The sequence below is a fragment of the Orycteropus afer genome, unplaced genomic scaffold (assembly GCF_000298275.1).
Source record: "Orycteropus afer afer isolate SDZICR_OR568_19922 unplaced genomic scaffold, OryAfe1.0 scaffold00226, whole genome shotgun sequence".
NCBI classification, from domain to species: Eukaryota; Metazoa; Chordata; class Mammalia; order Tubulidentata; family Orycteropodidae; genus Orycteropus; species Orycteropus afer.
In genome coordinates, this window is record NW_006921813.1 from 1847193 (window position 1) to 1860942 (window position 13750).

A 13750-nucleotide genomic window follows, 5' to 3' on the forward strand; every position below is an offset into this window, starting at 1 on the left:
ACCTTCCCTCTGAGGAGTGGCTGGTGGGTTTGAATCTCCAGCTTTCTGGTTAACAGTCAAATTAAGTATTATGTATTCCTTTGAAGTGAAAAATAATCTTAGTTAAGAATACACAGTTTGAATTAAAAAATTTAATATTTTATAGAGAGTCTTTTGGAAAGGATTTTTCTGCATAATGACGCAAATGTCCTAAATGTAAGTAATTTTTTTAAATTACCAATATTAACAAAAAACCCAAATTCACTGCTGCCACGTTGGATCTGACTCATAGGAACCCCTCCTTGGGTTTCCAAGGCACTGTCACTACAAAGATAGATCACCCAACCTTCCTGCTGAGTAGTGGCAAAATCTCCATTGTACAAAAGAGTGAACATCTAATACAGCTGTTATCCTAAAATAATATATGGGCAAATTAGGTGTGCCGTTTATTTAGTACTTATTTGTCTTCTCCAGAATCCGTTAGAAAGATACTACCAATAATTCCATGAGATTTTCATCTTTGAGAGTTTTAATAGTTTCAGAACCATAGCTGTGACATAATGCTTTGAAAATGTAGCCCCTGTAACGCTTGCCCTTTTGAAACACTTTATCTGTCAAGTTTAATAAACTTTTTGGTGTCTTGAAATGATCGATTTAGGCTACATTTTATTCCCCTTTGTTTTTATTTTCATTTGGTTTTTCAAAGAGAGAGACGTTTCTTCTGAGAGTTTCTTTCTCCCATCTCAATGTATCAGATGGATTTGATGTACTTTAGATACTTTCAGACTACCTTCTGTAATTATTTCATTTTACAAACTCAGGAAACAGAGTTTTAGAAGTGTTGAGTAATTTTTGGTGTGGCCATAGGCCCATTAATGACAGACCTGTGCTGAGAACCTAGGCGTCCTTCTCTCGTCCCTTTGTGCTAAAGCAGCACCAAAGGCCGTGTCAGCTGGTTCTTAATGTGCCATAGAAAGCATGGCTTCATTTTATGCATTGTAACCTTGGAGTCTGTTGTATTTAGTGCCAAGTAATGGTTTCCATTCCTCTTCTCTCTATATTAGTTGTAGATTGCTCATCCATATTAACTGTCATGTTCTCCCTGCAAAATTACATCTTTCTTATCTTTATTACCAGCTACTGTAAGCTCTCCTAGTACTACACCACCCACTGTCACCACTAACATGCCTGTTACTAATAGAGTCGATAAACAAAGGAATGGTAAGAAATCATCACCTTTTATATTTGTAATATGTCTGATGTAATAAAAATTGTATTCTAAGGGTGAGAATATCTGCTGCTCCAACCAAATTTGTCTATTATCCAAGACATTTGGATTCATTAGGTATGTTTGCACATTTGCGAGTCTTTGCAAGTCTAGTAAAATAAATAAATAAGTAAATATCACTTGCCTCTCCTGAGTTCCCAGTTTTATGACCAGTGGACTGAGTGTACTTTCACTTCCGCTCTCCCACATGTTTAACTAAACTGTCTTTCAAAAGTTTTAAGAGCGAGAGATGTAATTAAACGAAATTAGTTTGTGTTGTGAAAGATACCCATGAAAACAACTGTTCTTTTAGAGATTTTGTCATTTTGTGTGATTATTCTTCAGGAAATTAGTTTTCTTTTATAATTTCAAAACACTAAATAATCTTCAGGCTTTTAGTATCCCAGTGAAGTCATTATTTATACTCAGGAATTTATGACATTTTAATCAATTTCCATGGGAATGCCCTTTGTTTTATCTGTTGCTGAATAATGGTGAGAAAGTGATTATATATCAACTAAATCATAAATCCATTTTTGAATGACAAAAACTCAAGTGACTGCCAATATGTTATATCTTTTTTTATATGTACTTTTTCTATTTATATTATTTGTAACTTGAAATAACATCAGTTGTGTAATGTAAGAAATGAGGAGAGGAGGGGGAAAGTTGGGAGATTTTTTTATTAACTCTTGACCTGTATGAACCAGACAGGTAGCATTTTGGTAATTTAGATTTTGTGATTTTGGTTTCTTCTAATAAAGGCACATTCCAACCAGGTGACCGTACCATTCCCTTGAATATAGTAATATTCTGAAACAGGAGATATTAGAAACAAAGGAATTTTCTCAACTCAATTCACTTAGCTTGTGAAGCCAAGACATCTGTAATATATCACCAGGGACCCAAAACCCAGCATAAAGAAACCCACATAGTTCACTTTTTTCTTTTGGCTTTGGGGTTACATCAACTTCCTCTGTAAGGATATTTAAATTGGAAGTATAGAATACTTTATGTTAAATGTAGATATAAATTTCATTAGGGTTATAAAGATAGCGATTGAAAGAAGTGTTTATACTTTTCTGGGTAGTTACACCAAGGAGATTTATGATGGAGCAAAAATTCCAGCAACCTCAAGAAAGCAGCAGCAGCTGGACTTCCCAGGGCATATTTCACATGGCGTCCAGCCAGTAGATGGGAATATTGTAATTCCAACTAAGTACTCCAGTCTTTGTATGAACATACAAAGAGCCTCTGTGGCATTCTCCCTCCAGGACTGGCACGTCCTTTGCTGCCCAAGAACTTTCCTGTGATGCTGCAGAGTCCTTCACTTGGTGGAATGGGACTGTATTCACTCAGCCATGTCATTTCTGACAGTTTTGAAGAGAGCCTTGTTCAGCCCATCTCTTTTTGCGTCATAACCTTCATTGGAGTTTCAACAAAGCCAGGAAATGTTAGAATCAGTTAAAATAGTTTATCTTGACTCCATTAAAGAAAAATAGAATCTAATTCAGATGATTCTTGATTCAAAATAAGAATAATAATACTAGCATTTAAAAATATTCAAAGGTCATTGTGTGGAAGAAATGTTTTCAAATATGTGTACTCAAATGTGGGTACCATCTTAACAATTTTTACCATACCTGTGAGCTACCTATACTATTTGCTTACTAGCTTTTTTTTGTTCCCCCTAAATTGACTCACTTTTTTACTTAAATACTTTTGCTTATCTGGGGACATTTATATCACTATTGTAAAATGAAACCAATACAACTGGTTAAAAAATAGAAAGTAAAAGTGAAAATAATGTTAATGTTTTAATAAATTCTCCCAATACTGTATTGTTTGCTCACATCTCAGAGCTCTTCATTATCTTTTATTTAGTTAGTTTTTTTAAGGAAGTTATCTTTTTTTTTTTTAAAAAAAAATGTGATTTGGGTGAAAGTTTACAGCGCAAAATCACTTTCGGTACAGCAGTTCACATACACTTTGTCTCATGACATTGACTACAATTTACCACCATGCAACAGCTTCCCTCCCACTTCCTCCCCATAGTTACCTCTTCCCTGTGTCCTTCCCTCCATGAATTCCTGGCCCTTGAGCTATATCCCTGTGCATACACAGCCCTTCTATTCTCCCATGATTGTTCTCTCCAAGGAGTGTATCTACCTCAGATAAATATTCACTCATGTGCCTGTCTTTTGTTTGGCTGGAAGCCACAGGAGTGGGTTCAATTCCAGACCTGAAGGGCAGCTAGGGCCATAGTCTCAGTGGTTCCATTAGGCTCTATCAGACTAGCAAACCTGGTTGCTTTTTTTTTCCCCCAAAATGATTTTGAGTTTTGTTCCATGTTGTTCTCCCACTCTATCCAGGATCTCCTACATGGAGTGTTGACAGTGGTAGCCGGCCACCATCTCATTCTTCTGGTCTCATAGTCATATAGGCTGAGCATTATATGGTATACCAGTCACTTGGACTAATTGTTTCCATGAATCTTTGGTTTTCTTAATTTTTCTTTGCTCTGGAGGAGGAGAGACCCATTGTTGCATCTAGATGGCTGCTTGCAAGGTGTTAAGATCCCATTTGCCACTCACCAAAGTAGGAGGTGGAACAATGTTTTGTGTAGTATGTTATGCCAGTTGAGCTTGATGTCCCCTGCCACTATAGTCCTGAGCCCATAGGTTCAAATACTTGGCCCCTCTGGTAGCTGGCTGTGCCCAAGAAGTGACTGCAACTTTACCCCTTGTCAGCTCTACTATACAACTGGGAATTCTTATGGAACATACAATACACTTGTAGAAACATTGTCTGTCAACCCTATACATGGTCTTGGGCACACTCCCCCCACCCCCTGCATAGACATACCTAGTAGTTCAGCCTGCCCACCCATCTGTCTACCTGTATAGCTATGTTTGCCTTCACTGACAAAGCATTATCTTTTTAAAAATGGAGATTTAAAAAAATGTATTCAAGACTGGCTATAAGCTAATTAGGATTTTACTTCCCTGCAATGAGATTTGAAGTGACTCAAAGGAGAATTAATTGCTTTTTCACTTGTTGTTATTTGCTATTGAATCAATTAATACATTGAAGAACCCCATCTTATTCACTGTAAGTAATAACAGGCAAAACTGTCAGATATGTTGTCTACTTCTTTCAGTTTTTAATTCTGAACTCTTAGGGAGCCCTACTGGGTTCATCTGGAATGTTGTGCAGGTCTGACAGGGGAGACAGGTTGAGATTGTTTTACAATCAGCTATATTTCTACAGTATATCCACAACATCTGTTACTTTGCTATAAAATATAGTTTAGCTTGCAATTGTGATATAGAAAATTCAAACTATAAATATGTAAAAAAATAAAAAAGTCCAAAGGAGAAAATAATAAGCACAAATTCACTTTCCGTACAGCAGTTCACATACACTTTGTCTCATGACATTGACTACAATTTATTACCATGCAACAGCTCCCCCCCACTTCCTCCCCATAGTTACCTCTTCCCTGTGTCCTTCCCTCCATGCATTCCTGGCCCCTGAGCTATGTCTCTGTGCATACACAGCCCTTCTATTCTCCCATGATTGTTCTCTCTAAGGAGTATATCTCCCTCAGGTTAAATACCTAATAATCCACTTCATAGAACAGAAAAGAAAGAAATCTTGCCAACTGAAGACTTGGAGAGTTGATAGTACTTTGTATGATGATTATCGTTCTCTCATGCTTTACTCAAAAAGTTTACCTTGATATCTTCTGGAAGCCAATTTTCCCAGCTTTTAAGAAATATTCCTATTTTCTGTATAAAGTTCTCCTTGTAATTTTCAACCGGACTTTTATTTGATACCTCAGATTATGTACTAAGAAAATGTTATCTTCTAAGCTGCTTTTCACAATAGTATTTTAGGATATGATAGATACTCAACCTAGGTATTCCCACAAAAATATTCTTAATATTCCCACAAAAGGAACCTTTGTGCCTTTTCCGTTATATTCCAAAGAAGAGCTCTTGAACTAACTAAATATCTATTCCAAATCATATTTTCTATGCTTGTAACATCACTCCAGTAGTAAACTTCCGTCAAGCTAGTAGAAGCAAACCAAGTCAAAAACCAAACTCACTGCCATCAAGTTGATGATTATGACTCATGGAGACCCCCACCCCATTGGATTTCCAAGGCTGTAAAGCTTTACAGAAGCAGACTGCTTCATCTTTCTCCCAGGGAGTGGCTGGTGGGTTTGAACCACTGACCTTTGAGTTAGCAGCCAAATGTCTTGACCACTGTACTGCCAAGTCAGAACTAACTTTTAAATTGCTCTTAATTGTTCTTAAAACAATTGTTCTAAAACCCAGCTTATAAATACAAATTATAGCTCTCTTAGTTTATTAATTTATTACTTATTTCCCCTTGTTTAGCTATTCCAATAACAAACTCACTCAGAATATTTGTATCAGTCCAGCACTCAGTTTAGTTTATATGCCAGTAGCTTAAAGAAATGATGTGTAGGATCACCAGGACCCCAGCCATATTGTAAATGCCTCTGTTGTATTTACAATCGCTTCATCATCAGGTAAAGAAGTAATCTCAAATCTAAGGTAGCATTTAGTTTGTATTTTAAGGAGCTCTGGTAGCATAGTGCTTAAGGCACTTGACTGCTAACCAGAAGGCTGGCGGTTCAAACCCACTAGCCACTCCTCAGAAGGAAGATGGTGCAATCTACTTCCGTAGTGGTACAGCCTCGAAACCCAAGGAGGGATCGCTATGAGTCAGGTCTGACTCGACGGCCCATAACAACAACAACAAGTTTGTATTTTAGTGTCTTTATTTCCAAACCTATATTTTCACATCTATATTTCATATCCTTTAATAAGCAGTGGATGTAGTAGTGTAATTTCTGTGTCTCTAAGAAATTCTGAAGAGAGTGTTATTAAGAAGTCAAAAAAAAAAAAAGATAGTTGAAGAAATGTAGAGAAAGGAGTACAGTTTCAATACCATGTCTGCAATAGCAGGCAGTGATTTCCTGTTGGAAGTTCTGCATGATTGGAAGATTGATATATACTTAAATACTATTTCTTCATGAAATATCTGTCATGATTTTTTTCTGGCATGGATACCATTATTAGCACAATGCATAAATCTTTGAAAGTCTTTAGAACACATGAAGATTTATGAATAGGTTTTATAGTAAGACAGCACAGGAGTTATTACACTTGTTGGAGAAGATAACTTGATCGCTATGACAAAGGGAAAATTCTCTATCATTTTATCTTTATTGTGTATTTTGTCCAATGAAAATGATTAACCCAGATATTTATCTGCAATCCCAAAGTCCTACTCAGCATTCCTTTAGTGGACATTTTTTTTTTAAATCTTGGTTAGCTAATTCACTCTTGTACATTTTTCATAATTACTTATTGACTACATAATTTAACGTATTTAATAAGTAGGAAAAATAGGCTGTTAGGCAGTTTGGGGCTAAATTCATAAAATATCTTATTCTGAAGCTTTTGAAAGAGACTACTTGAAATTTATTCATGGCACAGGAAACTCTATAACATAAGATGCTAGGTTATTTGTGAAGTAAACATATTTAATTTGCTATAAGCAATATGGCTCTAGGGCACATACTGTATTTATAAATTGATTTTGCTGTCTCCAGTATTAGTTGTCTTTCTCATTTCTAAAAACAATGAATTGAGTCAGGAAAGGCTTACAATTTAAAGAAAATCTCTTAATCCTTGGAATGCTTCTGAAACATCAGTGATTAAACATACTGATTTTTACTATGTTGCTGTATTTTCCTGAGGGAAGGAGTGAATACTACTTTATACCAAAAACATGCTTTAGGTCTCCACCTAGTGGTACCATGTCAGCTACTCTACTCGCATCAGTGAACGTTCTCAGAAGATCCTGAGGGTCCTGAAATAACTCTTGGACCTCTGGCACTTCCACTTCCTGTCAGTCTGTGGTTCAAGCTGATGAGCTGAATGTGTAAAAAGGTTTTCTAAAGGAATTTTTATCAATTTTCTTTCAGTAGTTTTTTTTTAAAGAAATATATACAGGTTATTAAAATACCTGAAGAAGTTTAGAAGTTGAAATAACCTGGTCTGCATGAATTAAACTCAGCTGTTTTTGAACTTGTGTCAGTTATTTATGTGTGTGTATGTGTATATATATTACATGTTTGTACTATTACATTCACATTTTCTATTCTTTAACATGAGATTGTGAGTACATGGCTGGAAAAACATTCATTCCATTAATAGTGGGCCTGGGATTTACTTTTTGGTAGGACTGAGGGCAGTAAGTATGTGTACACCTATTTTTCTTTTTCTTTCCTTTCTTTCTTTTTTTTTTTTTTCTCCTACCCATCATCTCATTCAACTTATAACATTCCAGACTGTTTATCATTCTTTATAATATAAAAAGAAGAGAGTATCTTATCACAAGAAGTCAAATTACACAGTAAAAATCATCATTGTTATAGATAGTAAATGTCAGAAATTTATAAAATTAAGAATTACGTGATTATAAATTGCCAATAAGAATAAATTAATTTATAACTACTTCTAAGACTTTGCAAAGGCCAATGAGCATAAGATATAAGTATCTCAGAAATTTTGTGTAGCATGCATAGTTTTTCTTTTAAATTGTGTTAAACTGCACCATTGTAAGCTTAAGTTGTATGATAATTATATGACTCTAAAAAAATAATTAATATGGACCAAATCCTGTTTCTGATGGACAGATGGAATTGTCTATAGGATTTCTATAGTGATTCAAAACATCCTTCATCATCCTGAGGTAAAAGTACAGAGCAAGGTGGCAGAATGGGTAAGTTAACTTCTCAAATTTCTCTTCTGTTTTTAGTTTGTTTTAAATATTTAACTTCTGGAAATCTACACAGAGTTGAAACACTTCAAAAACTGTGCCATATGGGTAACTGAACCCACAGATCATACTGAAACACTGATATATTTATCATAAATATATGCATAAATGTATAATAAGTGAGGTGCTGCATGAATACATAGAGAGAGAGGTGCATTTGAATAAAGGATCAGAAATGGAAACTAACAGACTATGTCTTCAGTAAGAAAAGTACCATGCAAATGGAAATGAGTTTTGATAGGTATCTCTATTTACTGTTATACCCATATATTTTCACCACTATTTTTTCAAAATTTATTTACTTATTTCTTTATTTGAATATTTGGTCCAACAATGAAAAAAAAAATATAAAAAGATATATTATGAAAGTCTGTCTTCTGTCCTTATTGCTAACCTGCCTGGAGCCCATTTGCTTGGAAGTCACTGTTTATCTTGAGTTTTTCCAAAGTTTCTTTTTGCATATAAAAGCAAGTAAGACTATGGATTGTTGGTTTTTCCTTCCTTTATCACAGTGAAGAGAATGTGTTTTACATATCATTCTATACCATATTTGTTTTTTTTCACCAGATTTTCACTATTAACGCATAGAGAACTTCCTCATCTTTTTAAAACACATTTTATTTTAGAGCAGTTTTAGGTCTACAGAAAAAAATTACACAGGTCACACAATTTATATAACCCCCACTGCACAGGGTCTCTTATTATTAACAGTTTATAGTCCTATGGTTCACTTAAGGAGTTCTACTGGTGCAGTTGTTAAAGCATTTGGCTGCGAACCAAAAGATCAGCAGTTCTAACCCACCAGCCACTCCATGGAAGAAAGATGAGGCAGTCCACTTCAGTAAAGGTTTATAGCCTTGAAACCCTATGGGTAGTTGTCCTCTGTCCTAAAAGGTCACTATGAATCAGAATCAACCCAAAGGGAGTGGATTTGTTTTGGTTTGGTTGGTAGTACAATTGATGAACCAGGACTGATACAGTACTATTAACTGAAGTCCATAGTTTCCATTAAGGTTCACTCTTTGTTGTACAGTTCTGTGGTTACTGACAAATGCCTAGTGTCATGTGTCTACCATTACAGTATTAGACAGAACTCACCCCTCTCAACCAATGTGTATTATTACATTATGTGGCTATACAGTCATTTGTTTAACTGGTTTTCTCTTGATGGAATTTAAGTTGTAATTTATGTAACCAATCTTCTATTGATGAAAATTTTGGTAATTTCCAATTAAAAAACAAAACAAAACAAACTCCCTTCTTTCCTTTACAAATATAATCTAGGTATAATTTTTTCGTTTTCTTCTCCCTAATAACAAAGATTTTATTATTCTAATGGTTTCTATTTTTCTTTTAATTTGCTTTCTACTCAGTGTACTGCAGGGATTCTGTACTACTTTTTCTATATAAGATTTTTTTAACTTATTATTCTATATAATATATGTAAATAATATTTATTATTCTATATAAGATTATTTGTCTATTTAAGATAATTTCAGTGTGAATAAAGTCCCTAGAGCATACATTCTTAAAGAAAAATATTTTTTCTCTTGCTGTAAGTATCTCATAAATGTACTTACAGCAGTAGCTAAAACAAGTTAAACCACACATTTAGAGGTCATGGTGACAGTGATTTTTTTTTCCTGTATATATTTGAAAGGAACTCCAGTGGCACAAGGGTCAAATTATTTGGCTGTTAACCAAAAGGTCAGAGGTTTGGACTCACCAGCTACTCTGAGAGAGAAAGATGAGGCAATCTGCTTCTGTAAAGATTTACAGCCTTGGAGACTCTATGGGGCAATTGTACTCTGTCCTGTAGGGTCACTATGAGTTAGAATCAACTTGATGGCAGTGGCTATACATATTTGAAGAATAACTGAGAGGAAAACAGAATCTTGGTTTTGAAGGCAATACCCTTTACAACAAAGTGACCACAGGAAACAGTTGTTGTTGTTGTTGTTATGTGCCGTCGAGTCGGCCCCGACTCATAGCGACCCCTCCTTGGGTTTCCGAGGCAGTTATCACTACGGAAGTAGGATTGCCCAACCTTCCTTCCGAGGAGTGGCTGGTGGGTTTGAACCGCCAGCCGTCTGGTTAGCAGGCAAGTGTCTTAGCCACTATGCTACCAGAGCTCCCATAGTATGTAAATAAAAACTCTATGACAAAATTGGAGGTGGAAGAGTAAAATTCACAAAAAGATGTCAAAGAAATGCTACTTTTGACTCTTTAGGGAATGAAATCTTATTAGTAGCTAACTGAAATATATTTTAGAAGATGTGTTTGATTTCTAAATGGAGAGAGTAGGCTTTAAGGAAAGAATTTATTCTTGTGTCCTGTTCTTCTGCAAATATTGTTCTTGTTGATATACTCAAAGTCAGAACAATTTCAAAAATGGAATTCTTTAATACTTGGACAACCCAGTGATGATCATTTTAACCTTAAAAGTTAGTGTTCATTGAAGAGCCTGATACTTTAGGCAGGACATCATTTTGCATTCATATCACATGGTTTTAATATAGAATCTTTCTTGTCTGAAGCTAAATTTTTACAAGACCCAAAATATCAAAGCAGACTCTTGATAATAGAGAATATAGAAGTGATGTTATTAATCCATGCTATTCTAATTTACAATTAAAAATAGTTTAATCCTTTTTGCCAGAACTTTCTATAATTTACATTCAGTTCCCGAAAAGCTTGCAATGAATTGAAATGTGTGTTTGAAACAAGACCAAATGAACATTTTAGAGGTGCTATATACATAGGTAAGAGCTCTGGTAGCATAGTGCCTAAGGCACTTGACTGCTAACCAGAAGGCTGGCAGTTCAAACCCACCAGCCACTCCTTGGAAGAAAGATGGGACAATCTACTTCCGTAGTGATACTGCCTCGGAAACCCAAGGAGGGGTCACTATGAATCGAGACCGACTCGACAGCAGTGAGTTTGGTTTTTAGTTTAAATACATGGGAGCATTTTTTTTTCAGCAAAGAAATCCTATTTGTGATTATTGGATAATGTGCCGTGGAAGCTTGGGAGGAATCCATTGCTTCTTTAAAGTCTGGTGCTCCAACCCATGAATACTGTTAAATAACCATGCAATAATGAATATAGTTCTCTATAATGTTGAACTTATTTTTGTTTCTATACTGGTTTCTTTTCCATTTTATTTTTCTTATCACAAATATTCTTCCAACTTGCTGCCATCATGTTGATTCTGACTCGTAAGGACACCCGTTGGGTTTTCAAGGCTATAAATCTTTACAGAAGTAGATTGCCTCAGCTTCTCCCTGCAGAGCAGCTAGTGGGTTTAAACTACTGACCTTCTGGTTAGTAGCCAGATGCCTTACCCACTATACCACCAGAGCTCCTTCAAATATTCTTATGAGATGGTCATTACGGAAACTATATTGGATTGCATTTCAGTGTTTCTTAAATAAAGAACATGAGACATGCATGTTTCTTGTGCTAATCTTCCTTGCATCCCCTGTTATAGCCCGGTTCTCAAGTTTATAGATAATATGAAAGTCATAAATCCATGATACTATGACGTACAGAAGAAAGTATAGTGTTTCTGGACTGACAGGCTTCGGTTCAATCTTGGATCTTCTACTTCTTAGTTGGGTGACTTTGGTCAAGCTATTTTATCTCCTTGAAACTCACTTTCTTCATTCAGAAGATGGGAGAAATAATTCCTATCTCGTTGGGTGTTGTGAGGATTGAAAGAAATAACATTTGCAAAGTTCCTGCCATACAATGGTTCAGTAACTGTTATCTTTACCTTTGACTCCTCAAGCTATCCAGGATTTTCCCAGGGTCTTAGTCCAATAACAACTTATCTTTTGGGAGGGAAGAAACTTGATTCAGATAAAAAAGAAATTCTCAAAACTCACCCTTTCCCATTGTGATTTTCAGCTCAATTCAACCTTCCAGAATTGGAACTACACTGTTTATGTGGTTAATATCAGGTAAATGATATAATGAATTATTTGATAAATTAAAAAAGTTGTATTTAATTCACTACCTCTTTCTCTGGCTGTACCTACACAAACATACACAAAGATATATGTACATCCACTCACGTATCTTATTCATAGTCTTTCTACAACTCTGTATGATGTCATTTCTCTGCACAAAAACCTTCAATGCTATAGTGACAACTTTTAAAATATGTGATCATATAGCAGTAACAATTAAAAGAAATTTAGCATGTACTCCCAAAAATGTATTTGTATTTTTAAATAGGTTGTATATGTATTATTAAACCAATATATTATAATGTATCAAAAAGTTTAAAGAATAATTAAATAAAATATTGATAGAAGCTGTGTGACTTTCTTCTCATAACCAAGTGGATCATCTAAAGTGCCGCCAGGTTGTGTGTATCCCAGTTTGGAGACTATTCTTTTTCAACAATGGACAGTTGCAGTCTGATTGCAACCTGGCTTTTCAAAATCCCTCTAAATTTAAACACTCCACTAAATCGCCACCAATAGTATCATTCACATATCCTCATCTGTACATTCTTTTTTACAGATAAATTAAAATTTTCTACAATATATATCATGAACTCTAAACTTGTATTCAGTGAACCCAAGGGATGTGACAACTCTTAACACAGAAAAAGGGATTCAGTGGTCAAATAGGTTCAGGAATATGTTATTCAACAGAATGAAACACTTCTGTCAGGACTTTTCAGATTCTCACTGCTGACTGATGTGCATCACGAGTCTTTGAGAGAGAGCAGGAGTACAGAGTTACCCTGTTTTATTTGACTGTGGAGTCATTCTGTCTCAGGTGTATGAAAGAACTGGAAACTCAGAACACGTTTGCAAGTGCTGCCTTAGAATGTCTGTCCTGCCTCTTTCTTTCACCTCCTCACATTTTGTTGTTGATGATGCAGTGCATGAGAATGGTAGTGAATATACATATTTGTATTTTTTAGTGTTCATCTGAGCACTGGAGAGGACAAGATTAAAGTCAAGAGAAGCATTGGGGATGATTCAAGGTAATGGTGAAAAAGTCAGAAAATGTGACATTCTTTGTCTCGGCTGTGTTTTGAATATCTGGTAGAGAAATAATAACAATGATATAGGACAACAAAATTTAATGAAAAACCATATTTAAGGGATTCCTAGCACTAATGAACCCTTTTTTTTTTTGTATTTAAAATCCTAATATCACAGAGTAGGTTGAAATGCACATCTGATGAAAAATAACTCAGAAGTTAACATTCAAAATGCTTAAATTATTATTTTCAGTCTTTCTAACATATTTATTATAACCTATTACTCATTTGAAATTTCAGGGAGACTCTAAAAGTAAAAACACATAATTTATAGTTTCCTTTTAAATAAAAGACTTATATACATCTAATAATGTTGGTAATAAGTGCCAAAATATTCTCACCCTTCAAAGCTATCAGCTAATTCTATGAGGTCTCCATTTTTAAATTTATGTCAGGATCATGACTTAAGCAGGCAGATAATTTAATGGATATGTCCACCATATGTTACTAGTTGTATGAGGACCAGCTGTTCACAGTGCTGTCAAATTGCAAGGCAGGGAGAGGGAACCTTCTAAACGGAACCAGTTTAGAGTTCAGGCAGTGTATGGCATCTCCGC

General features: G+C 35.2%; 1 protein-coding gene across 1 annotated transcript in view; it reads left to right on the forward strand.

The window, feature by feature from the left end:
- The window catches only part of ADGRG6 (adhesion G protein-coupled receptor G6), a 186089-nt gene that overhangs the window by 114056 nt on the left and 58283 nt on the right, over nucleotides 1-13750 (forward strand). The window contains exons 7-10 of the mRNA XM_042782040.1: nucleotides 1117-1200; nucleotides 7989-8074; nucleotides 12041-12093; nucleotides 13071-13133. Of these exons, the coding sequence (XP_042637974.1) occupies nucleotides 1117-1200; nucleotides 7989-8074; nucleotides 12041-12093; nucleotides 13071-13133 (286 nt within the window). The remainder of the gene's footprint in view (nucleotides 1-1116; nucleotides 1201-7988; nucleotides 8075-12040; nucleotides 12094-13070; nucleotides 13134-13750) is intronic.